The sequence below is a fragment of the Thalia democratica genome, chromosome 2 (genome assembly GCF_965202585.1).
Source record: "Thalia democratica chromosome 2, ktThaDemo2.hap1.1, whole genome shotgun sequence".
In the NCBI taxonomy this organism is placed as follows: domain Eukaryota; kingdom Metazoa; phylum Chordata; class Thaliacea; order Salpida; family Salpidae; genus Thalia; species Thalia democratica.
Genome location: NC_139166.1, coordinates 86,841,577 through 86,867,357, shown reverse-complemented (window position 1 = coordinate 86,867,357; position 25,781 = coordinate 86,841,577). Strand labels below are relative to the sequence as shown.

Here is a 25,781-nt window from a genome sequence, read left to right as displayed (position 1 = left end):
AGACCTTCAACGGCTTTACAACCACTGGCACAGTTTAGAGGCAAACAGTCAATGGCACGTGCTTTAAGACTTTGTGCCTCGATTGATCGAGAGTGATAAGACAAACACAACATAAGGAGGGTAAAACATAAAAAGCAAAGAGAAATCGCAAACTACAAGAAAATAGTTCAAGAAAACTCTCAAAACAGGTTTTCATTCACAAACTCATCGGTAATTTTGTCCAAAATTATAAACTTAGAACGAGATTGCGGCAAACTCGGACAGTTCGAAATAGAACTGCAACAGCAGTCTGAATTCATGCAGGGAAGAGTCGAACGAAACCGCGAGGCGATGCGGCAACTAACCGCTAGGAGGCGGTACGAAGCGCGCCAACACAATTTAGCGTCTGTCAACAACAGGAGAGGCCTCAACTCGGTGAGGATGCAAAAGTTCCATCAGTTTAAAGCGGACAAGTCGTTCGCAGGCGAAAGGTACGGAGTTTGTTTGGAGGACGTTGAAGTCGGGATGGCCATGGTTCGACTCGACTGTGAAGGTGAACACGTGTTTTGCAGGGGATGCGTTAAAAATTGGTTTGCTGATCATAAAACATGTCCGAACTGCAGGTGCAAATTTGAAAATTAGAAGTAGGGAGACTTGTTAAAAGGAGAAATAAACTAAAGAAAAATTTATCTCAAAACGTAATATTTTCAAAACCTTTTTTTTAGTTGTGAATAGCATAAAATAAGATTAAAAAAATATTTGTTATTTTATTTAAAACTATAAACACAGTAGAAGTTTTGAAAATAGAAAATAGAGATCTGTGTGAAAAAGAATCATAAAATAAAACATGCACTATTTTGTAGTTTTTTTTCATTTAAGTTATGAATCTAGCTGTAAAACAAAGCATTTTGTCTAGTACTGTTGTTTTTGTAAAAATTTAAAACACATACATGACAAGATTTTGTTATGGTAATGCAAAAAATAAACCAAAGTTATAGCGATTTGATTCCTAAAAGCTTAGTTTAATTTCGTCATATGTTATTTAAGATTAAACATATTAATTTTCTAAAGAATTTTATAATTTGAAATGGTTTATGTATTGACTGACTACTAAAACCGATAGAGTGTTTTTTTGAAAACCTAACATTGAAAAGCTAACATTTTTACGAATCTACAGTTTCAAACCAGTTTCGAACATCTATCCATAAAAATTTCTGTAATTAGTTTAGGTTTTGCTAAAACAATAATTAGATAGCCTAAAACTTGAAGAGCAATTATGAGAGAACAAACTGTTTGAAACACCTCCGAAAAAAAATATTATTAGTCCTATTATATTTTTGAAATGATCTTTAAAAAATGGTTTACTTAGTTTATTAAGGAAAGCAGTAAAAACGAATTTCGGTTAAAACGACTTATTTAACACACAAGAGTTGTCATTTTTAATACAACTAACTTCAAAACTTCTACTAACTTCAAGTACTATGTATGTCAGTTAAATTTTAAACATATTTGGCCCTGTTATTTTTATATTCAGACATAAATGTGACTTAATCAAACTGAATAACACCTATCAACTGCTAAAAGTTAAACAAATATAATAATTTAATTAACAAGCAATTTTTATAAGCTCTGATGTACAATTTTATCTCTACACCAAGTGCGGCCGTCAAAGCTACAATCTACGATTCGCGATATATTTTTCATCTAAAAACACAAGTTGAAAAAAAAGTAAAATTTTACAGCTAGGTTCTTACTTGAATAGTTACTTATTTCAAATACTTTATTGCTGTAAATTGATAAAATTTTATTAAAAAAGACATCTTAGTATTGATTTAATCAATAATTTAAAGTAACTGCGGCCCTCAGAAGACTTTTTCTTACTTACTTATAAAGTTACTTATGAAGTGTGGCTCAGGAGCGACGTTTTGTTGGAAAATTGATCAGCGACTTATAAAAGCAAACCCCTTTAACAATAAAATTGAGGCTTCAAATTACACCTCGATCGTCTTATAGTCTAAATTTAATCCAGGTCTGAAGAAGTATCTTACTCGGGTGATATCTTATTTTTTGATTTTCTTTGAAATTATAGAAGAAAAAACCTTTTTCTTCACGATCGAATGTTTTATCATCGAATAAGAACTATACATTGTTTAATATACATTTTTATTAAACGACAAAAAAGAGTTTAAAATAAATAGTTCTAGGACCTAGTACGCGAAAAACCCTTCTATTTATCGAGTGGCAAACCACTTGAAGACTTATTGACGTCATGTCAAGGAAAAGTTTGCAGCATTTTCTGGTTTATGTAAACTGTACAAAGACAAAACACTTAGATTAGCTTTCTTTCTTTTTTGTAATAAGATAATTTAAATGTAAATTAATTTTTGAACAATATTTCAAGCTTATTTAGTTTTTCAATTTCGCAAAAAAAAAACGTAATTTTCTGCGAAAAGAGTTTAATCTTCATCAAATGTAAAATAATCTAATTGATCAGTTTCAACAAATATAAAAATTAAACAAAATAATAGATGCAAAAAAATCAATTTTCCAACTAACGTAGATTTAGTTTTATATCTGATCATTGGTTATGTATGTCCAAAAATAGCTCAACGTCATCATCAGAAACTTAAAGCAGAAACTAAACTTAATAGTATTAATATTACTTCACTAAAATCTACAAAATTTTAAGCTTATTTATTTACCAAAGAGAGTATTAAATAGTTATTGTAAAGCAATCATTAAGTTTAATAAAATACATCTTATTAAAGAAAAACAGATTGGTTAATTTAACTAAATAGAAAGACTTTATAATCAAGTTCTTTATGTTTGCACAATTCTGTATTTTTTACCAAAGCTATTTATAGCTAAACAGATCAAAAACATTACTCAATGATAAATTATTTTAAGTCTAGATATTTAGTGTTTTTGTACAGTCTTTTTTATTTAAAAAATGTTTTGCTATTAAGGATCGTATGTCTTCATTTGTGGTTGCTATAGTCTTAGATTAAGATCTAGTGCCAGTTAGTTGTTTACTTCACGTTTTTAGAGAGTGTTATATTGCATTGTATAAAACTTATTTTTGAAATAAGGCTTTGTTTACGTTTTTTGTTTTAAATAAAACTAAACCGTCATCAACGTATCTTATAAAGGGGAACGGGTCAAATATGCACGAAGTGACATAAAATTAATAAAAATTTCAAGAAAGCAATTCATTAATAATCATTTTATCATTAGTCACCAATTTCTGTTTATAAATTTATAAATTATAATATATATTTCACTGTTTAGATATATTCGAAACTATAAATTTTAGCAATGATACAACTAATCACATCACAGTAGATATCAACAATACAATTATCACATCACAGTAAATCTCAACAGTACAACTACCTCATCACAGTAGATCGCAACGTTAAAACTATCACATCACAGTAGACAGTAATGTTACAACTATCGCATCACAGTAGTCTGTAGCGTTACAACTATCCCATCACAGTAGTTAACAACAATACAACTATCACATCACAGTATACCGCAACGATACAACTATCACATCACAATAGATCGCAACGATACAAAGATGTAAATAAAAACTATTGAAAAATACTACTTAAAGGAATGCCTTTCAAACACCTAAGACAAATTGGTCAAGACATTTAGGAAAAACATTTAAACGAAAGACATCTCTAAAAAGTATGAATCTTTTAATGAGTTGAGTCAAAGGTTGATTTCTTAATAAATAAAACAAAATAGATGTTATAGATGTAGACTTTAAAGTGTTGCGGACAACAGTTATAGATATTTGTAGACTAATAGTTGTTCTTGGCGTAATTTTGAAACTTATTTAAGTTTTAGATTATGATTATACCGTTTGTTGTAATATGTTCAATACCACATAGAGAAAAAAACTTGTTTTTTTGAATAGTTTCAAAATTAGAATTAATTAATAATAATTAAAACTAAAGATTTTATGTTTTATTAAAAAGCCATAATTTTTGAAAAATTAGTTTAGCTAATAGACTTTTTTTTGCACTGAGTTCAACTGACTTTAAACTTTATTTTGGAGATCGTAAGAATATTTTTTAAGTTATAAATCAATAAAGTCTTTTAAAGAACTCCTTTTAGAAATTATAAAACACTTGTGATGTGAAAATTGTTGTGTTGCGGTCTACATTGATGTGATATTTATGTAGTTTTGGTCTACTGTGATATGATAGTTGTGTTATTTTGATCTACTACAATAGATAGTTGTATTGTTTCGGTCTACTGTGATGTGATAGTTGTAATGTTTCAGTCTATTGTGATGTGAAAGTTGTAATGTTAATATCTACTGTGATGTGATAGTTGTATTGTTTCAATCTACTGTGATGTGATAGTTGTATTGTTGTAATCTATTGTGATGTTATAGTTGTATCGTTTAGATCTACTGTGATGTTATAGTTGTATTATTGCGGTCTACTGTGATATGCTAGTTGTACCGTTACGACATACTGTAATGTGATAGTGGTATTATTGCGAACACTGTGAAGTAATGGTTATATTATGAGGTCATAATTTAAAACTTTTGAAATTTACAGTATATATTCTGGAGTTCATGGTGAAAAGCAAAAAAAGGTCTTAGGCTTATGTAATGGCAGTTTTGAAACACTTATACTTATATTGTAGAAAAATTAAGAATTTAGAGGACTATAGCTAGCTTTTTTAACTACTTTAAAGCGGCCCTTTAGAAAAAAGTTTGGGATACTTTGGTTTAATTTAAACAAGCAGGAAAAAATAAAACATTCCATTACTTTGAAATCAGTCTCAATTTTTAGAACATTGATTTGGCTTGCCAAAGTATTTATTTTGCCCAAACTTTCCAAACTTGCGCTCAGCTACATACACCGTTGCTTTACAAAGGTGGTTAAAACCAAAAGCTTTAAACGACTTGGTTATGAACTAGTAGCAAAAATACTAGCAAGTTTCCAGCTTCTTGTGTCAGATAAAGTTGAAGTTTTTACGCTGCTGGTCAACGGATGAGACACAATTTCAAGATATAGGTCACAAGAGACTCTAACCAAGTTGAAGCACATCTGTTGTCTAAAATTCGTCCAAGTTTGCTATTAGATGCCGCATCTTTTGAATTGGTCGCTGTTGTTTACTTCTTATTTCTTTTCGTTAAGTTTCAAATCAAGCCTGCAGCTCACACAACCATATATTGCGGACAGAAAATGTTCAACATGTTGTCATGTGATGGCATCAATAAACTTAATTTTATTTAAATTTAAGTTTAAAATTCAGATCAATTTAGAATTAAAATTAAATGTACTCTACACAAAACATATTTGTTCAAATAATACAGAATTTTTTAATGTTAGGCTTTAAAAAAATAATACAGCTTTAAAAAACTTTATGAATAATTTCTACTGCAAACAATTGTAGTAGTGATATTTTTACTGCGAAAAGCTAATGATTTTTCTTATTCTTTGTATCAATATGTTTAACTTATAAATATTAAAAAATTGTTTTAAGTATCTAGTAACAAAGTAATGTGTTAAATAAAGAACAAGCTTATAACTAACTTTAATCCGTGCATTATAAATCAGATTAATCTTATTATAAACAAGTGGTTTGATTTATTTATAATTTTAACTTTACTTCTGCACAAAAAGAAAAACGTCTGAATAAGCATTTTCGGAACAGACTGTAGCTTTGTTTAATGCGAACATAACATTAGCAGCATTTATTTAAATAAATTATATAAATAGTATTAGTTTTTTTTTTCTTTATCTAAACGTTTTAAAAAAACTTAAACAGTTTTGTATTGTAATTAAACTTTATAGAATAAAGTATTTCGTTTTAATCTGAAGTAAATATTTTTTTAAAGAAACATGAAAATGTATACACTTTTTTACTTGTATTTTTAGTAACAGGTTATGCGAATTCTCATTTTATATTTATTTGTTTGACAGTAACATGACAGCTTGATGTGGTCTGCAAGCATATGATTAACTAAACAAATGCAATAAAACTTAAAAATAATGTTTGTTTGAGTTGACCGTGAACTTTTCAACCGCAATTCAAACAAAATATGTTTATAGATTACAATAATTTTCGCAAAAACAATAGCTCGTTGCAATCATAAGTGAAAAAATTAGATTGCTTTTTGCAATCATAAGTGAAAATAAAATTGCTGAACTAAATGAAATTAAAAAATTCAGTTCTTATCCTAAAATCTTACAACCCTTGTAACGAAACTAAAATGTTTACTTATGACATATAGTTTTTTTTTTAACTATTTGAAGTAATACTCTTTAGTGAGCTTTTGAAATCAAAGATTAATTAATTATACATCTCCTATTTTTACGGTTGAGCTCACAGACTTAGTTCTAAATACATTTAAAGACTTAAACTGAACTGTTTATCTTAAATATGTTTTTAATTTGAAAAATTTGATTGCTTTAATATTATTTGACACGTTTATCTAAAAATATATAAACCATTTCTAAATGTAGTGAGATATGTTTGTAACATCGTTATTATTTTCGTTTTGATAAAGCGTAGTCAACTTTTATTTGTTTTATGCTTACTTTATTGTAGTTTAAAAAACCAAAATTAGGTTCTTTCTTTTTGCAGTAAGTTATGGTTTTAAGTATAATTACTCAAAAACTTTGTTAGGCATTTAAAAGTTTTTATTTGAACAAAACAAAAATAAAAAATAAAAAACGAAACAATAATGATTGAACTATGAAAATCTAGAAACTTTTTATTAATCTAGTAGTTAACATTTTAATTGTTGAATAATAAAAATCATAGAAAATAATTATTTTATAAAAAAAAATATTTACTAAAAAATATTTTTCGGTATTTTTTATAATCAAACTAATTTTTAAAAGTTTTCAAACGAAAACAAACAAATAAAACCAAGATTTTTAAAAGACATAACATAAAAAAAAAATAAGCAGTGTTTATTTAAAAGTATATATTTTTTACAGCAAAACTTTTTGGCTTGGTCATTTTCTAGGTAAGTAAAAGTTTAAAGGTTTGAATTCTAAGTAGGTAGGTTTGCAAAAAATCGAGCTATTTTGAAAACTACCATGATGAACATTATGGTAATACAATTCAATAAAAAAATTTAAATTTATATATTGTTTTTAGTATAATAACTTTGAAATATACTTTTTAATTTTTTTTTAACTTGAAAATTTTACTTCTTAAATTTTTAAACCATAACATTGTTTATCCATTTTTAAACTCTCAATAAAATAACTAGTATTAAAATTTTAATCATAAAAGTTCATTTTTAATTTTTATTCAATTATTATTATTCTCGATGTCGAATATTTTGTCGATGGCGTGTCCCACGTGGTCCACAACCATGTCAGGTGTGGTCAGCTTCTCGCAGTAGGGTAAGTCCCTATGGCCATGGTCCATGTCCGTGTCGGTGCTAGGTTTGGGGGAATTTTTCTGATAGATTCCCGTGCACACTAGTATCGACTTGCAACTGAGAATAAAAATATTTACAATAATACAAAAGTTATATTTTATCTATAACTTTATCACAAAATACTGTTAGCTTTTTTCAGTGAAAGAGTAACTTATAAGTAACTTATAAAAACAGAAAAAATGCTTACATTTATCAACTATTAAAACTTTTTTTGGCGAGATAAGTAATAAACAAGAAGTCACTTTTTTTAAAGGAAAAGTTACATATATAATCTAAATTTTAAGCATTATTAAACAAACCTGTTCACACTCATTTCATCCAAATTTGAAGTTTTTGTTATTTTCAGTTGACTTTGTTCTAAATTTTCATTGAACAAATTACCTCCGTATATGTCAGTGAGAGGGTTGTCACTGAATTAGTTAATTATTTTTAGTATACAATAAACTCTTTACAAATTTATTTTGAAATTTTTGTTTATAGTATTACAACAATAGTTGGTTTAAAAGCTTAAGTTAAAACAACACCCTTTTTTTTGAAAGTTTTTTTTTTGGAGAGAATTTTGGTATTTTGCAATTGTAGTTTACTTAATATATATTTTTATGATAAAAATATTTAAGCTTTGACTTAGTTATTTTCATAAACATCTTTTAAATAGAACTTATAAAAATAATATAATAAATTACTAGCAACAAAATTTTATTTAAACAGTTTTATCACCAACCCGATAGCGTATATTGTGTTAAGCCCCTGGTGACCCATCTCCTTGGCAGCGTTGCTAAGCAACTTCTTGCTGTACTCATACGTCACAATGCTCGGTTTGCCCACCAACGCGTCGTATTTCAGGGCTTTTCCCGTGAATTTCAGGTAAATTCCCTCCAAACAGCTGAGAAACGCCCCGTGACCAAATCTGTAAAAAGTTTTTATAGTTATTTTTAACTATTTTTGTTTAATTATATTCGCTATTAATTTTTTTAAGCTCATACTTTGAATTTTCTATACTTGATGTTTTTCAACGTGTTTATTGACTAAATTATAAATTTATGTAGCTTTAAACTTATTTGATTTTTTATTTGTTTAAGTTTTGTATATTTAGAATCAAAACTTGTTTAAAAATTGTTTTAAGTTGAAGTTATAAAAGATCAATTCTTGTTTTGTTCCAAATTAATTACTTTGACTTTTGGCATTTATAGTTTATTATTCTTATCTAAAACCATTTACAGTTTTTCAGTAAATCATGTGACAGAAATGCTTTAATATTAATAATTGTATACTAAAGTATACTAAAGTAATGTTAACTAATCAAAGTTTTTAGGTTTAGATTTTCCAAGACATATATAAAAAGTTCTGATTGTAAAACGACCACAAATTAGTATCGTAACATTAATTTAATTAACTTTTAACTTAGAGAATTAATAATATACATTTAACCAACCTCGGAGTGGGAGCTTTGGCCATCCACATGAGGTCGAGGTTGACGGCCACAATGGGAATACCTTGCTCGTGATTGGTCATGTTGTCGGGAGAAAGTTGGTCCAGATCGCCGTTGCACGATATGACGTCATAAAGTATTTGCAGGTTCGTCTCCCATCTTTATTAAAAATAATTTATTTTATATTACTTCATGTAAAACTGTATATGTTGTATATTTGGTTTTGTTTGAGTTTTGTTTATATATTCAAGTTAATGCAGTCTTGTATTTTTTTGAATAACATATTTTAATTATATAATGTTTACATAGTCAATTTCTAATAAAAGCAAGTGTAGTGAGAAAAAGATAATGAAATATAAGCTTTCTATTATTTGAAATGCAATTTTTCAAAAAAATTTTAAAGTTTAATATATTTAAAACTTACGGACAATAATTCAAAATTACTCCTAAAATTGTTTTGATCTAAAAGTTCACTCATTGTAATAAAATTGAAAAAATTAATAAAAGTAATGTTTTCAGTTTGTTATAAACACTCACCTCACCGGCTCACCGAGTAGTATAATAGCTTCTATTTTGGGGATTTTTTTCTCCACCACTTTGCTGCCATCCAGCGGCCACCTCTTTCTGTCTACCCAGTCCAAGTAAGGTTTGGCCTCCCGGATGTCGTCTATCGTCACTATATTTTTGAATCCCATGCTGTTTGAAAAACGTGCACAGGTCAATAAAAATAATCTTTTAGTTCGATTGGCTTATCTTCAAAACATTTTAAACAGTATAAAATGCTACACAGCTAAATTACAGTTCAAGATATATTTCTATCAGTGAATAATTTTTCATATAATACTAATTGGCCGTTACATATTGAGTTATACTTCTTAAGCTACATTTCACAAAATATTTTTGTTAACAAACTTTTACTCTTTACAGCTCATACCTTTAACTAATTTACTCATAAGTATTCTATAGTTTACCAATCAAACAAACTAACTCTCTTGCTACTTTCACCGACCCGCCGCCGTGCTCGGGACCTGATATGAGGCAAGTTTTGTTGTGGAGGTGGGTCATTCCCCTTAATGGAGACTGCGACATCACCATCAGGTGCTCCGGTATCTGTATATAGTTAAAATTTAGTTTTCCATACAAAACATTAATTAACAAACCTACTGAAAATAATTTGGCGCTTCAATTTTATGTGTTGTTTTTTACCGGTACATGTGTATAGTTTTAATTTAGGTTTACGCATATTCAACATCTTTCTTACAAATTTGTACTAACTTTTTCTGTAGTTAAATTTTACTATAACATCTGTTTCACAAATTTTTGCAATGCAATTTACAGTTTTTTGAACATTCTAAAATAGTTTTTAAGTTTGTACACCACCAGATTTTTGTGCAAAAAGTTTATAACATTAACTACTATACAGCGTCTTTTAAACTTGTTTTGTTTACTTTTTAAGAAAGACAAGTCAAATGTATTTTCGCCGTTAACTTGTTTTTACTTTAAGTATAGCTTAATACACATTAACGTAATAAATACAAATAAATCAAAACTTATAATGTTTCAAGTGTTTGTAAAATATAATTTCGAAGTTTATAAGAATAAAAAAATACAGCTTTTGATAAGTTGTGACCTATCAACTTAGTTCCAAGACTAAAGTTTAATTCATACAATTAGTGTAAAAGCAGTACTTTCAAAAGGAAAATTCTTTAAAATTTAGAGTTTGCTTTACAAAAAAGTATCAATTTTAATAACTTACCAGTAAAACATGATAATAAAAATAGTCAACTTTATAACTAACCTTTACGCCGAGAGCTTTGGACAGAATATCTGCTTTCACCTTTTTCAAACCGAACGCATTGGTGCAGAACAGAGTCGGAACCACGAATTCGTCGCATTCGGCATTCATGAGTTTCTTGATTGCTGCTGATGCCTGGGGTATCGGAGTGTGCCCTCTGAGTAGGACGCCGTCAATGTCAAACAAAACGCCGAAACCTCCCTGTGAATTTTGTTTTGTTTTAAAAACTTTATAACTTTGTTGAAACTAAGTTTTTTATCACGGTTTTTACATAGCTATTTATGGTAAAAAGGTACAAAACTATAAACTTTGTTTTGACTAGTAACATATTGACATTTTTTGGATCGTCTATTAAAAACAGCTTATATGAAGTGGTTTGTAGTAAATTCATGTTTTAACTTTATAAGATTACATTTCCAATTATACAAAATATACAAAAAACTGCCTTAATTGTTTTGACTTTACTTTTGAGCTCATTTTTCAATACAAGCAGTGAACTTTAAAACTAAAATTAGATTGTGCTTATAAAACAGCTTAAACTTTTGTAAACCTAAACTTATTTAATTAAAAAAAAAATTAGTAAAGATAAAAACTTCTGTAACTTACTTTTTCTCTTTTATGTGAGCAATAACTTGATTTTAAACATGTTATGCTTTTATAACTGTTCTTTAAAGACGATGTAAAAAATAACTTTTTTAAACAACTCATACTGTATAAAGTAACTTTAATAAATAAACTTTCAAATTTTTCTTTTTGTAAGTTTTAAGCAATTTATTTATCAAAAATAGAAAAAAACGGGCTAAATAATGCAAGAACGCTTTAACTTAGTTTTAAAATCAAAATAGCAGCTAATGAGAACAAATGTTATAACTTTATGCATTGCAAGCCACAAGGCAGTTGAATTGAACGATTTTATCGCGCTTTGATTATGACATAATAATTACTCAAGCGTTAAAGAGAACGTGTGCGTTAGTACCAGGTAGCTAAGTTATATACAAGCATGCTAAGTTTAACGTTGTTACTTTGTATAAACTATAACCAGAAACATTATAATGAATTAATTTTTGAGATGTTTGTTGTTATTATATGTATTTAATTTTAGTAATTTTGTAGAAAATAATATACAATTATAAAGTACTAAAAGCAGTTTGATATGAATTTACTCAATAGTTTAAAATGAATTTACTCAAAGGTAAAGTTTAAATATTAGTTCATTACTGTTTCAATATTTATTACAGAAAGTTCAAAAAACCTATGTTCAGTTACTATAAAGCAGAAATATATTAAACAAACCTGATTTGTGGAACTTCTGGAAGTAGTTTCTAATCTTAATTTCTTGTTAGAATTTAAACTTTCTTCAGTTTTTACATTGTTAGATGAAACAGCGGTTTTTGGTGAGTTTTCTGGAGTCAAGTCTTTCATTTTTTATTAGTGTTTGAAAAAATTACCTAAACAAATGTTCAGCACAATTAATTAATCGTAAATAATGAAAAAATATTTTTCTAAACTGTATAAAGCTGATAAGTCTCTTTAACCACACACAATTGACAAATACACCAAAACTTTATACAAAACTTGACAAGAAAATTCACATTATAACTTGATACAAGTAAAAATACTCACTAATGAATCAAAGTTTTACTAATGTAAAAATTTGTTGTCACAGTAACAAATTTGTATGCATTAAATTACAAACCTTTCAAAATTATATGTAGTAAAAAAACTACTTGACAAAAATATAGTGGCCAATAAAAAATCAGTGTATATTACGCTAATACTACAGATAAATACTTGAAATTCTCAATAATATTTGTTAACTCGGATATACTTGATAACAACTTGAAATGACAGCTCATGTTAATGTACGCAATTAACTTTTGCATGTGATAATAAGGTTTTATTTTTAGTTAGTTGAAAATTTTAGTTAAGTTTTCAATCACAACAAAATACTTGTACAAACACAAAGCTAAAGCTGGTTATAAGTTTTTACAAAATTCAAATGCAAAAGTCAAAAGCTTAATATAATATTTACCAACAATGCATTTCAATCTTTAAACAATAGTTTTACAGCAAAAAACATCATTCTTTTAAAATATAATTCAAGCAATAAATGCTTTTAAAACAATGGTTTACAGATGATTAGACAATCACAAGACTATTGTACATTTGGTAAGCTGTTATATAAGCCAAAAGTAAAAATAAGCCAAAACCTTATCACTTTAAAAGATTTATTTTATTACAATCTAAGTTTATAAACGAAGCTAAATTTATGTTCCACTTTGCTAGAAAAATTTATATATTTTTATTAATAAAATTCAAAAAGCTCATTGAATTAATAATTTTAATATAAGCTTTTAGATAGAATGGTGGTATAAATAAAACTTCAAGCTTTTTACAGTTGCAGTTTACAGTTCACGTAATGTTTTAAGAAAGTTTTCAGTAACAATTTTTTTTTCGAAAATTGTTTTAATTGCAAATCGACCGTACTCACAAAATTAGTCAATCACTTAAAACAATTACAGATCGGAGCTTTTATGCGCTTATAATGTTTACTTAATAATATTTATCAAACTTTTATTTACCTAACAGCAAGTTCATGGCCATGACATGTGCAGCATTGTTTTTAAACTTTAATAAACTCCGAATTTATTTGTATTTCTAAAACCAAAACCAACTTTTTTCAAGATATCCAGTTGACCTTTGGTAAATTTGTAGTAAAAATATTTGCACACACTACCACAAAAGATGATAATTTCACAACTTTGCGCTATTTTTATACCTGGCACGTTTTCAATAAACTGAAATAGTTGATAAGCGTTTTTATTTATAGTTTTCTAAAAATCGTAAAAGTTATGGGTTATAATACAAGAACAAAAATAACTCAGTTAATTAGATAGTTTATAATTACAACTTATTCCAATAAGTTTGATTTTTTTTATATACTTATTTTCAATAAACTGTAAAAACAGATGTTTTGTTTTAAAAAAATATTTTTTTAGAAAAATTATATAGAATCTTTTTAAAAAGTGCCTTTATCTGTTTTTTAATCTAGAGTATTCAAATTTTTCAAATCACTTTGTCAATCAACTTAGAAAAACTTTAAACATACAAGTAATCAAAAAAATAGAAAGAAAATGGAAAGTTGTAAATATTTAGTACAGCATATGTTTATCATTAAACTAGAGGTGGGCAACATACGACCTGCCAAGCAGCCATTTGTGGCCCACGACGTATTTTAAGCTTGAAAACAACCTGTGAAACTAAAATATTACAAAAACTTTTTCTGATACAATTTTCAGTATATAGTAGTCCATATTAAATAACTATTACAGTTTTACCTTTTTATAGTTTTTAGTTTTTCCTGTGTGTAAAATATTTTTCTTAAAAATCAAAAATCTTACAAAAAGAAAAGCTGCCCACATAAAACTCTAATAGTTTAGATACCGGACTGCTAATAAAGTTTTAATTTTGTGTATTTTTGAGTTTTTCATTGTATAACTATTTTAATAAGTCATACGTGATTATTTTATACTGTTTGGTACAGTACTAAAGAATATTTATTTTGATGTTGAAATAGTTTTATAATACTCGATTACAGTAATAGTTCATATTAATTGTTTACTAAATCGTGTTCTAAAGCTTATAATTAAATTAGTTTTTAGCTCATAAACAATTAAAGAGTTATGTAAAACACTTTAAGTAAATGCTTTTAAAATACAATAAAAAATATCTAAAGCTATAAATGTCTACGACTATCTTTTTTTCATAAAAAGTAGTAACAATCAGGGTACAAAAACTGTTACAAAACAGCTTCGTACTACACTTTCAGTTAATTTATTACACAACTGTTTTTATTGTTAACGTGATTGCACTAATACTACATGATGCTATTTTGTATAACTGTAACCAGTATGAAAATTATCTAGTAAACACAATTTCGTAACACCTCAGTAGTACAAAGCAAACAAACAAAGTTTCAAATGTTTGCAGCACTGATGCCGTGCCGCGCGAATTTCACAAATATTTGTTCAGACATAAGCTCGTGTCAGAAGCGTGCTGCACAAGCGTGGAACAATCCTGCTTGAAGTGAAGAGACAGTTGTGTTGTATAAACTTGTGGTACTATGTTGGCTCTAAAGTTTACTGCAGTTTCTATAAAGAATCTGTTGATTTGTGTGATAAAAATTTGTGGTACTTTTTTACTATTTGTTCTTAGTTACATAATTTTTCATTTAAAAAAAATCAGCTTATTTTGAAAAAAAACAACAGAAGGGTATCTTTTCTGTTAACTGCTTGAGTACATAAAACATGCTATTTTTTCTGTGTGTAGAAAGCGTGATGCTGATTTAAAAGACTCCTGTTTAAAATAAACGAGCTATAGTGTAATAAAAACTCGTGGGACTTTATTGACTCATAAAGTTTTTGTGGTTTCCAATGTTGAAAAAAGAACCGGTTGACTTTTACAAAACTGGTACAAAAACACGTGTTTAAATAGTTTTAAAATCTAGAATTTAAGTGTTCTCAAACATTTAATTTTGACAACCTTTTTGTTGGTTATAACATCAAACATAGATTTGTTTGAAGTTTTAGTCATTTTAAGTACTTTAAGGAAAACTTTGCAGGTAAGATATTTGTTTTTAATACTCTAGCATATTAAAAAATTATGGGTTAATGCACAGCACAGCTCTAGTAAAAGGAATAATAAGCTTAACAAATTTTCGAAAGTCTCTATCTGTTACTTGTGTAGATAGTTAAGGAACGAGTGGTTGTCACTTTTGCACGGCGACTCTTTTGCACGAGCGTCACTTTTGCGCGAGCGGACACTTTTGCACGGCGTCACTTTTGCACGGTCGTCACTTTAGCACGAGGGGACACTTTTGCACGGCGACACTTTTGCACGGAGGGTCACTTTAGCACGAGGGGACACTTTTGCACGGCGTCACTTTTGCACGCAGGGTCACTTTTGCACGAGGAGACACTTTTGCACGGCGACATTTTTCCCGATAACAATATTTTACGGCAGCATTGTTGCACAACGATACTTTTGCACGGCGTCATTATTGCACGAGGAGACATTTTTTCATGGCGACATTTTTTACGGCAGCATTCTTGCTTAACGATACTTTTGCACAACATCACATTTTTACGATGAAATTTTTGTACAGCGACATTTTGACACTACGACTTATTCGCAAGGAACATTAATTTTGCATGCAGGCCGATTAAAAGCTTTTTTAGCTAGTACCAAATCTGTAACATAAAAATAAAATGAAAACTAAAGTTTTATAACATACCTATATTAAATGCAGAAATGAAAAGTTTAAAATTTTAAACGATAAATATTAATGTTAGAAACAAACTAACGAAAAGATAAAATAAAATCATTTATAAAAAATTCATACAACGGACATAAATTTAATTTATTTCGAAATTAGGATAAACAATTACTTTAAGTGTAAATGAATTGTTTATAGTTTATTTTGAATTTTAGTATATTATTCAACAACTATGCCTTTTTATTTATTTTACAATACGGTTACAAGTTTATTGTCCCAATGATGCACCTAGGTATTAAGACCTAGACCACTTAATCTAAAAGGCAGGTAAAAAAAATAACAAAAGTTGTTAACTTATTAAAACAAAGATAAAATATATATAGATATAAAATTTATAGGTTTACTTAAAAAGCAAAATTTTAACCACAAACTTATACTTATTTACGCTTTAATGTAGAACGATCAACTTCAAATATTTAAATGCAGTGACTAGCAACAAAAATAAAAACCTAACGATCCAGATATTAGCAATAGACTGGCCAGATAAATAATCGTTAAATACATTGACAAATGACTCATCATAAATAGAGCAAAGGTGCTGCTAATAAGATAAAACAATAAAACAAGCTAAATCTTAAAGATAAATCAACGGTTGATAAAAATTACTCATTAATTTTACTAACCAAAATATAATTCAGATAAAACATTTTTAATTTTAATCGAAATTCCTTAAAATTATTCAAGAAACTAATTTATTAGGAAGTTTGTTCCATATTTCAACTGACTAACAAAATAAAAAAATTCTACCAAGCCTCATTCTTAAAATATTGCAGCAGTTGAAGACTAATATGGTATATTTTCTTTGAATAGATTCTATATGTCTAATATCTTTTTTCTTATTATGTAGAACAGATTAGTGTTTTATATTTTAACTTAAGAAGAGTTTAAATGAGATAAAACTTATTAATGCTGTTTATATCTGAAAACTAAATGAATAAAATGAGATAGTCTTTTAATAAAATTTTAATCTAAAGTTTTTATTTGAAGTTTTACGTAGAACAATATAATAACGTACTACAATTTATTAATTCATAATTATTATCTAAGTTTAAATAAACTAGATAAATACAAATTTTTCTTATTTTAAATGAAAACAATTTTGAATACTTTAAACAAATATAAGTTTTTCTAATTTAAACTCGTGCTAAGTTAAAATATAAAACACTAATCTGTTCTACATAATTAAAACTTCAAATTTAATTTTATATCTAATTATGTTTTATCTTTGTTTTAATAAATAAACAGTTTGTGTTAATTTATTTATTTTCTTTATGTGCCTTTTAGTTTAAGTGGTCTAGGTTTTGATGCCTAATACATCATTGGTACAATAAACTTGTAACCGTATTTTAAATTTATAAAAAGGCATAGTTGTTGAATAATATATTAAAATTCAAAATAAACTATAAACAATTTACTTAAACTTAAAGTACTTTTTTATCCTAATTTGGAAATAAACTATTTTTTTCTCCCTGGTATGAATCTTTTATAAATAATTTTATTTTATCTTTTCGTTAGTTTGTTTCTAACATTAATATTTACCGCTTAAGATTTTAAACTTTTCTTTTATGCATTTAATATAGGTATGTTATAAAACTTTAGTTTTCATTTTATTTTTATGTTACAGATTTGGTACTAGCTAAAACAACTTTTAATCGGCCTGCATACAAAATTAATGTTCCTTGCGAATAAGTTGTAGTGTCAAAATGTCGCTGTACAAAATTTTCATCGTAAAAATATGATGCTGTGCAAAAGTATCGTTAAGCAAGAATGCTGCCGTAAAAAATTGTCATCGTGAAAAATGTCGCCATGAAAAAATGTCTCCTCGTGCAATAATGACGCCGTGCAAAAGTGTCTCCTCGTGCAAAAGTATCGTTGTGCAACAATGCTGCCGTAAAATATTGTCATCAGGAAAAATGTCGCCGTGCAAAAGTGTCTCCTCGTTCAAAAGTGACCCTGCGTGCAAAAGTGACGCCGTGCAAAAGTGTCCCCTCGTGCTAAAGTGACCCTCCGTGCAAAAGTGTCGCCGTGCAAAAGTGTCCCCTCGTGCAAAAGAGACCCTCCGTGCAAAAGTGTCCCCTCGTGCTAAAGTGACGACCGTGCAAAAGTGACGCCGTGCAAAAGTGTCCCCTCGAGCAAAAGTGACCCTCCGTGCAAAAGTGACGCCGTGCAAAAGTGTCCCCTCGTGCTTAAGTGACGCTCGTGCAAAAGAGTCGCCGTGCAAAAGTGTCCCCTCGTGCAAAAGTGACCCTGCGTGCAAAAGTGACGCTCGTGCAAAATTGACCCGTTCCCTTAAGGAATGATTATAAAGATGTATAAAATATATCATACAGTATTTATAATTTTATATTAGAAAAAATATTTGATCATATTTTAAGTTTTATTTAGTAACCAGAAAGTAACAAAAATTTAAAAATCCTTTTTTTCAAAAATTTATAGCTAGAATTTTCTATCAAATTCAAAAAGTGCTTAAATTTTTTGGATATGGTAAACTGAAAGATTTAGTTTTTTAATTGTATACGTGAAAAGTATAAGCTATACAAACAAAGTTTTGCAGCAAAAAGCTAACAGAGAAACTAAACGCCTATCTCTGTTTTATAACGCAAACACAATTAATAATCTATAAAGTTTAATATTTTTTTAGTATATATTAAGTTGCTTAATAATGTGAAAAGCAACAACTTATCATGCAACTTTTATAAATTAAAGCATTTAAAGAGGATATCCGAACCTTTTGTACATTTGATGTCACAAACTTTAATAAAAAAACAAAAAAGTAATAAAATTAATACTTAAATTTAGATTCATTCTTTTGATAGTAACTTTTTGTAAAATGTTGTATTCGATCTATAGTCTCTTTGTAGTACATAGATGTTTTCAATTATTCTTCATTATTTCATTTATTTAAAGGAGAAATTTTGCTGTATTTATTTGTATTTTAATACTATCTATAAACAGCATGCGATTTTATTTTTTTTTTAACAACTATGTTTATTCAATTTCTTTAACATTTTAAACAAATCTGTAATCAAAATGAACTATAAAAATAATTTAAATTATAAAGACTTTAATTATATATTAGAGTTTTTAGAAAACTGGTCTGTTTAAAAAAGTGTACAAATCGTTGTACAAAATTGTACAAATGAAAATTATTTAGTGAACTAGTAGAATAATTTGCGTAGAGACAAATACTTATTTTTATTGTTAGTGAATACTATCAAAACAAATTTAATTAACTTAAGGCTTAATAAGTTAAATTTTTAGTTATACGTCCTAGACAAGACATTAAAGTAGTATACCACTCGATAACTGAAAGGTTTTTTTGTACGCCAGGTCCTTGGACCAAATTTATTAAGCGCTTTTTTATCGGTAAATAAAGTTGTTTTTTTTTATTATATTTTATTTTTGTTTAAGTAACTTCTGTTTTTGATTTAAGATAAGTTTTCTTTTATCAAATAGTTTTAGTTCATTTGATAATGTAAAACTATTTTTTTAAATACTTGATGCAAATTATTGATTGCAAAAAAAGATTAGGCAGCAGTTTCTTTTTTTTTTTTTTTGCAGAAAAAAAATTAAAATAGGAAGTTCAAAATACAATAATATATTTAAGTAAAAGAAAAGATATATAAATAATAATAAAACTATTTAATTGTTTAGTAACACATAAAAACTAAGGTTTAAAAAAAGTTTGCTCCTGAATTTGACTAATTTTAAAAATATAGCTTTGTGGTAGAAACTAGGAATGTTAAAAGAAATCTTTTTAATTTTTGCTGCTAAATTTTCTGTTTGAATTATGAACATTTTATAAGCAAGAAGTAATATATTTGAATGAACAACATAAAAGTTTAGAAACCACTTTGATTCCGTATCACTTCTAAATAGCTCGATGGGAGTTGTAAGCCTCCAAGTTTCGTTAATGATGAAACTCAGGTAATGTAGTTGGCTGGGGATGGATTTCTGTGAACTCACTTGTTTCTGGCAACCAAACTGTTTTTTTTTTTGTTGTTCTCAAATTTCAGTTCTTAGTATTATTTCAAGTAAAGTTTTATTTTAAGGTAAATTTTTTGTTAAGTCTTTACAGGTAGTTGTTCGTATTTGTGCTTTCAATTTTTAGTAATAATATTATAGTGTTTTAGTTTTTCAACCCGTGATTCTTGTCTCAAAATTTGCCAATTTGACAACTTTTACAAATTTTCAAGTAATTGTCCGAAATTTTGTTTTGCCTCTAACATTTGTTTATATATAAAAATATACTTCATAAAAAAACAATAAAATGTTTATTTTAAACTCGTTATTACTCATTAAAGTACTTTTAAACGCGTCATCATTAAGTAAGTAAAGTATTGTTTAGATGTGCTTAACACTTTGTTAGATTGTTATAAAACAAGCAGTAAAGATTATTTTATCCATTTTTTAGGAATACTTGATACTACCTAGTGTTTCAAATTAGTAAAATAACTTAAGCAAATAAAAGCTTTCTTTTTTTACACAATTAAGACCAAGCCAAACACTCCTGTTAAACTTAAACTAAGGTTTGTTTTACTACAAAAGTGAACTAAAAGTAATGTACAAATAAATCGTTTATTGAAAAAGTCTATAATTGTAGTATTATTTTTTCAATCTTTCTTTAAATTGCAATGAAAATTGAGTTTTTGCTGTTTTACAACTAATTGATTTTTTTTAATATGCTAGTGCCAATATGTAATACCTTTTAAACTACATGTTGCTTTCAATTGATGTAAGTTTTAAAAGCAAACACAAGTTAAACTTCATTTTTTAAGTTTTACAATACAAACTTATTTTAAAGTTAAAGATTTATCCTTGGTATCATGATTATTGATCTTATTATACTTCTTTTATACTTGTGTTAACTTTACAAGTACTTTTATACTTTACTTTAACTTAGTTTCTACCTTTTAAATGTTTAAATAAACAAATTGCTATTTTTAATTTTTCAAATAAACTTAAAAAACGCTAGCTTTTCTAACAAAATTTATATATTAAAGCAACTATAAACTTAAGCATAAAAGTTCTTTACTCTACTTCAATGTCTCATATACCATCAGGTTTATCTTGAAATAAAAATAGATACCACTATGTTGCGATTTCAAAATCGAATATAAATTTATTTTTTAGGCAGGGCTTAGAAAAAATCTTTATACCTAGTATTAAAAGAACAATAACCAATAGCTTTAGAACTCTAATTTTACATAATCTGTAAAGTTTTTGACTTAAGCATTTAACTTATTTGTTTAAAAAAACTTATTTTCAAAACAAATTTGAGTAAAACTTAATGTTTTTGTTAAGGTTACTTAAAGTAAAAACAATTTCCTAAAACAGCTCATTCTTAGTTTTTTATTAAATATACTTCTAATTACTATTTTAAACTATTTACGTTATTAAAGCTCTTTTATTTTTAGTTTTACCTAATACAAGTTTAAAAACTTTAAGGCTGAAAATTTCAGGATAAAAATATAAAAAAGAAACATGTGTAACAATTTATGTACTTTTATTAGTTCTAAACACACTTTTTAACCATCTGTATATTGGTATACTATTAAGTCCACCCAATTTTTTTTTCCATTTCTTTATTTAGTAATTTACTTTATGCATTTATTGGTATTTATTTATTTTTTATTAATTTTTCACTACCACTGTTACCCCTAATCCTTATCCTCGTTCGGTAAGCGGTTCTCGAAATTGACTGTGTGGATTTTTATCGGGTTGATTTTGATAGCGGGTGGATCTTGAACGTTTCCGTATATACCAATTTGTTACCACTTAAACCTATACTTTCTAATCAGGCATATATGAAATAAGTAAATTAGATAAGTTCACAATGTTAGCTGTTGGTTTTATTTGTAATGAATTTGTTTTATAGGCTTGTTTAAGAACGCCTATCTTAACATAATTGCCATGAAGATAAAACTCGGCTATATTGAGTTTTTCTAAAAGGCAATGTGATCTATGTTAAAATAGTATCATCTAAAATCTAGCAATACTAAAAATAAAGATATTAACAGTCTAAGTTTAGAATTTCAAGATAAATGCAAAACTACTTTTTCTTTGATACTTATACATCGTCTTAAAAACAGTTTCCATTGTATTTTATTAAACAAAACTAGACACAAAACGAATTTAGGGTGTAAAAGCTATTAAGATTAACGAAAACTCATATAATTAAAAATACTTTAAATACATTATTAAGTAACCAGAGATGGCAAAACAAACAAAAAACAGTATGTAAAAATAGTTAATGAATTATTGTTGATATTTTAAATAGATATAGCGACTTTGAAAACTAATTATTTTTTGAAGCAGTTTATAAATGCTTCATATAAAAAAAAAAATTCATAAGACGATCTGTAAGATTACACATTTACTTTTTAATTAAAAATTTTTTTTTGGCTTATTTAAAATAAAATGCTAAAGAAAGGTATGTAAACGACTTAGTTTTAGAAATGTTTAGGTTTTATGTTTAAAATTTATAATAAATTGAACATAAAAAACTTAGTAAAACAATATAAATTTAATTATAATGACAGCTAAACTGGAAACGGGTCAAATATCCACGAAAAAACTTTTACACGAAGGGTCAAATACGCACAAAGGAATACTTTTTAACGAAGACTTTATACACGAACGGTCAATTTTGCATGAGAGTAAAAAATAAAAAGTTATAGAATTTTAAAATAAAATAAGAAAGTTAACAAGAAAGTAATTTATAAAGAGATAAATTAATTTAAAAAAGCAAAAAAATACCGATCGGTGGTAAGGGTGAGGGGGTTTGCAGTGATAATAAAAATAAACAACAAAAAATTAATAATATTAATAAAAAGTATTAAAACAAAATTAGAATGAAAAAAAACAAATAAATTCATGAAAAAAAACAGTTACTAACCAAGGGTAAGGGTTAGGCTTAGGGGTAACAGTTATAGAAAAAAAAATATATAAAAAATATCTAATAAAAATTATTAATCAAAATAAAACAAGAAAGTAATAAAAAACAATGAAGTTACAAAAAACAAAAAGAAAAAAAAACCGACCGTGAGTAAGGGTTACGGGGTGTTAGTTATATTAAAAAAGTAATAATATTAAATGAACTAAGAAAATTAAAAATTTTCAACCCATATAAAAGTGACCATTTTTCAAAAAGTGAATCCTTGTGCGAAATTGACGCCGTGCAAAAGCGTCTTCGTGCACATATGACCCTTCGTGCAAAAGTTACCATTTGTGCATATTAAACTCCTACCCAACTAAAGTTATTTTAAATATTATCTTCTGGTCTCTTGTTTTTGTATAAAATCACTTTAATACTTTGTAGGGGATGTACCAGAGTAACAAAATCTTTATGAAATTTTAAAAGTGTATACAATGATGCCAACTGATCCAAATTGTTTATTTTCAATGAATGATGGTGGAATTAGATAACTTATGTTTATATAAAAATTTCAATTTGGTAGTTAAAATTGTATACTTGTCAAATTAAATATAGGTAATCATTAATTTATCACTTTTCTCTCTTGTCAGTTGACAGTTAGAGTTAAGTCTGAAAAATACTGCAAGTTATGAAGATTTGTTTTTAGAATACAAAAAACTGTTACTTTACCTTTTTGTTGAAGTTTAATCAATTCAATAGTTATGATGACAAACAAAAAAAAAATTCCATAGATATTTGTAGTTAGCTAGGATGATGCTGCACTAAAATCAAACTGAAATTATATTCATATTCATTTATTAAGGCTCTTTAAACCATAATTCTTTAATTAACAAAATAAATACATTGACAAAGTACGCACCCCTGTAAGGTAAGCAACAAATTTTTATTCTTACAAGCAGGGTTGCCACTTTACCTGGAAACCTTGAAAAACCTGAAATTTGACAATTTAGCCAAAAAAAAAACCTTGAAAAATTGGTTTTTGAGAAATTTTGAAAAAAACCTGGAAAAGCCTGGAATTTTAACAATTTTCACTATTATAAAAGTAGGTGCTTTTTAATACTTTTTTAATCTAAAACTATAATTTAAACATCTAAATCTAGCTAATCAAAAATGTGCAGTATCAATAAGTAACAAAAAATTTTACAACAAAATCATTAAGTTTTGTTTACATATAAAGTACATGGTATAATCAGGGTTGCCACTTTACCTGGAAACCTGGAAAAACCTGGAATTTGAGAAATTTTGAAAAAAAATTGGAAAAACCTGGAATTTTTAATAATTTTATCATTTTCAGTTGTAAAATTTTAATTTGACAAAAAAATCTATCATATATTTAGGATTTTTTGTCATCATCAAAAATTTTTTTATTAAGAAACACATTTAAAGTAACTTTGCAGTATCTTTTCAATAGTTTTAAACCATTTAACACAGTTTCTTAAATAGAAATTAACTTAAAACTAAAAATAGACCTAAAAATGTGTACTTTTAAAAACCTGAAAGAAATTTGGAAAACATGGGAAAAAATTTGAAAAAACGAGTGGCAACCCTGTATAATCATTGTTAAATTGCATATAGTGTATATATCAGGGTTGCCACTTTACCTGGAAACCTGGAATTTGACAATTTAGGAAAAAATACCTGGACTTTGACAAATTTAGAAAAAATCCTGGAATTTCAGCAGTTTTTACATGTTTAGTAATAAAATTTTGATTTGACTCAAAATATCTATCATATAAGTAAAATAATTTTGTCATCATCAAACATATTTTTATTAAAAAACTCATTTAAAGTAGCTTTACAGTATCTTTTCAATGTTTTTATAGTATTTAACACAGTGTCTTACCTTTTACTTAACTCTAAACTATAAATAGACCCAAAAATGTGTACTTTCAAAAACCTGGAAGAAATTTGGAAAACCTGGAAAAATTTTTGAATAAACAAGTGGTTACCCTGTACAAGGTTTAAAATAATGTAATTATCTTTTACATTTGGTGGTGTTTTTAGGAATTTTTGAAATACTTTTTATGGACTAAACTAAAATCATCTTTCATGGTAACATTATCAATTTCCCTTCTTGTTTATTATTGAATAATATTTTTGTGTTATTTTTTTGTTTGCACTTGTAGAAAAGGCAACTAAAAATGTGATCGTAAAAGTTTAAATATAAGGGAGGAAGCAGTGTTGTGGCCATTAGGGTGCATCTATTGCTCTTCAAAAATCACATTTTTAGAATTTTGCTTAGTCAATTTTTTTGTAGGTATGAAATCACATTAATAGAAATCAAAAAAAAAATGTGTAGCTTTTACCTTAATCACGATATTTATATTTTCTGAAAACAACCCCTATGTAAGTTGTATGGAACCTTAAAACTTCAACCTTCAAGTTTTTGGCTGAGTTTTTTTTACATGTAGCAATCATTCCAAAAAACACATTCTTCACACTTATAGACCATTTGAAGAAATTTTAATTAAAATATTTTTATATTTTCTGTATTTTTTTATTATTTTTGGTCATTTTTTAGTTTTTTTGAAGAAACCAAGAAATTCCTCCAAGAAACTTTCTTAAAATTGTGAAATACCTAGAATGTGTTTTTGTGATGATTTCAGTAAAATGTAAATAGCGTGACGTTTGTAAAATCTAGAAAGCTTTTTTTATTTGTTTTTTGTAAGTGATTTGCCACACACAAAAAGTTAGACTAAGCTTAACTCTAAGTTTGGGGCAACAAATGCACCCTAGTGCCAATATTACTTCTTAGTCTATATGGTCAATATTGACTATAATAGGTTTAAATTTATACCATTTGCCATTTTTTATTTCAAAATTATAATAAAGTTTTTCAAATACGTTTATAGTATTTATGTTCATTTGTTTAATTGA

The 25,781-nt window shown here is 27.1% G+C and overlaps 1 protein-coding gene across 1 annotated transcript; it reads right to left on the bottom strand.

The window, feature by feature from the left end:
* Positions 1-7,207: 7,207 nt before the first annotated feature.
* Positions 7,208-12,054, bottom strand: LOC145829068 (haloacid dehalogenase-like hydrolase domain-containing 5). Its single transcript, XM_082936806.1, has 8 exons — positions 11,926-12,054; positions 10,636-10,833; positions 9,826-9,947; positions 9,375-9,533; positions 8,841-8,996; positions 8,130-8,315; positions 7,708-7,818; positions 7,208-7,465 (listed from the first exon to the last, which is right to left on the bottom strand). The coding sequence occupies exons 1-8, from the start codon at positions 12,052-12,054 to the stop codon at positions 7,276-7,278; spliced, it is 1,251 nt and encodes a 416-aa protein (XP_082792932.1). The 3' UTR covers positions 7,208-7,275.
* Positions 12,055-25,781: the final 13,727 nt, after the last annotated feature.

Excerpts from the sequence above, each read along its gene's own strand:
- LOC145829068 (XM_082936806.1), bottom strand. The coding sequence starts at position 12,054 with ATGAAAGACTTGACTCCAGAAAACTCACCAAAAACCGCTGTTTCATCT. Across the intron at positions 9,534-9,825 it reads TCGGTGAAAGTAGCAAGAGA|CATGGGATTCAAAAATATAG; the intron begins GTTAGTTTGTTT and ends TTTTTCAAACAG. Across the intron at positions 8,316-8,840 it reads GCCAAAGCTCCCACTCCGAG|ATTTGGTCACGGGGCGTTTC; the intron begins GTTGGTTAAATG and ends AACTTTTTACAG.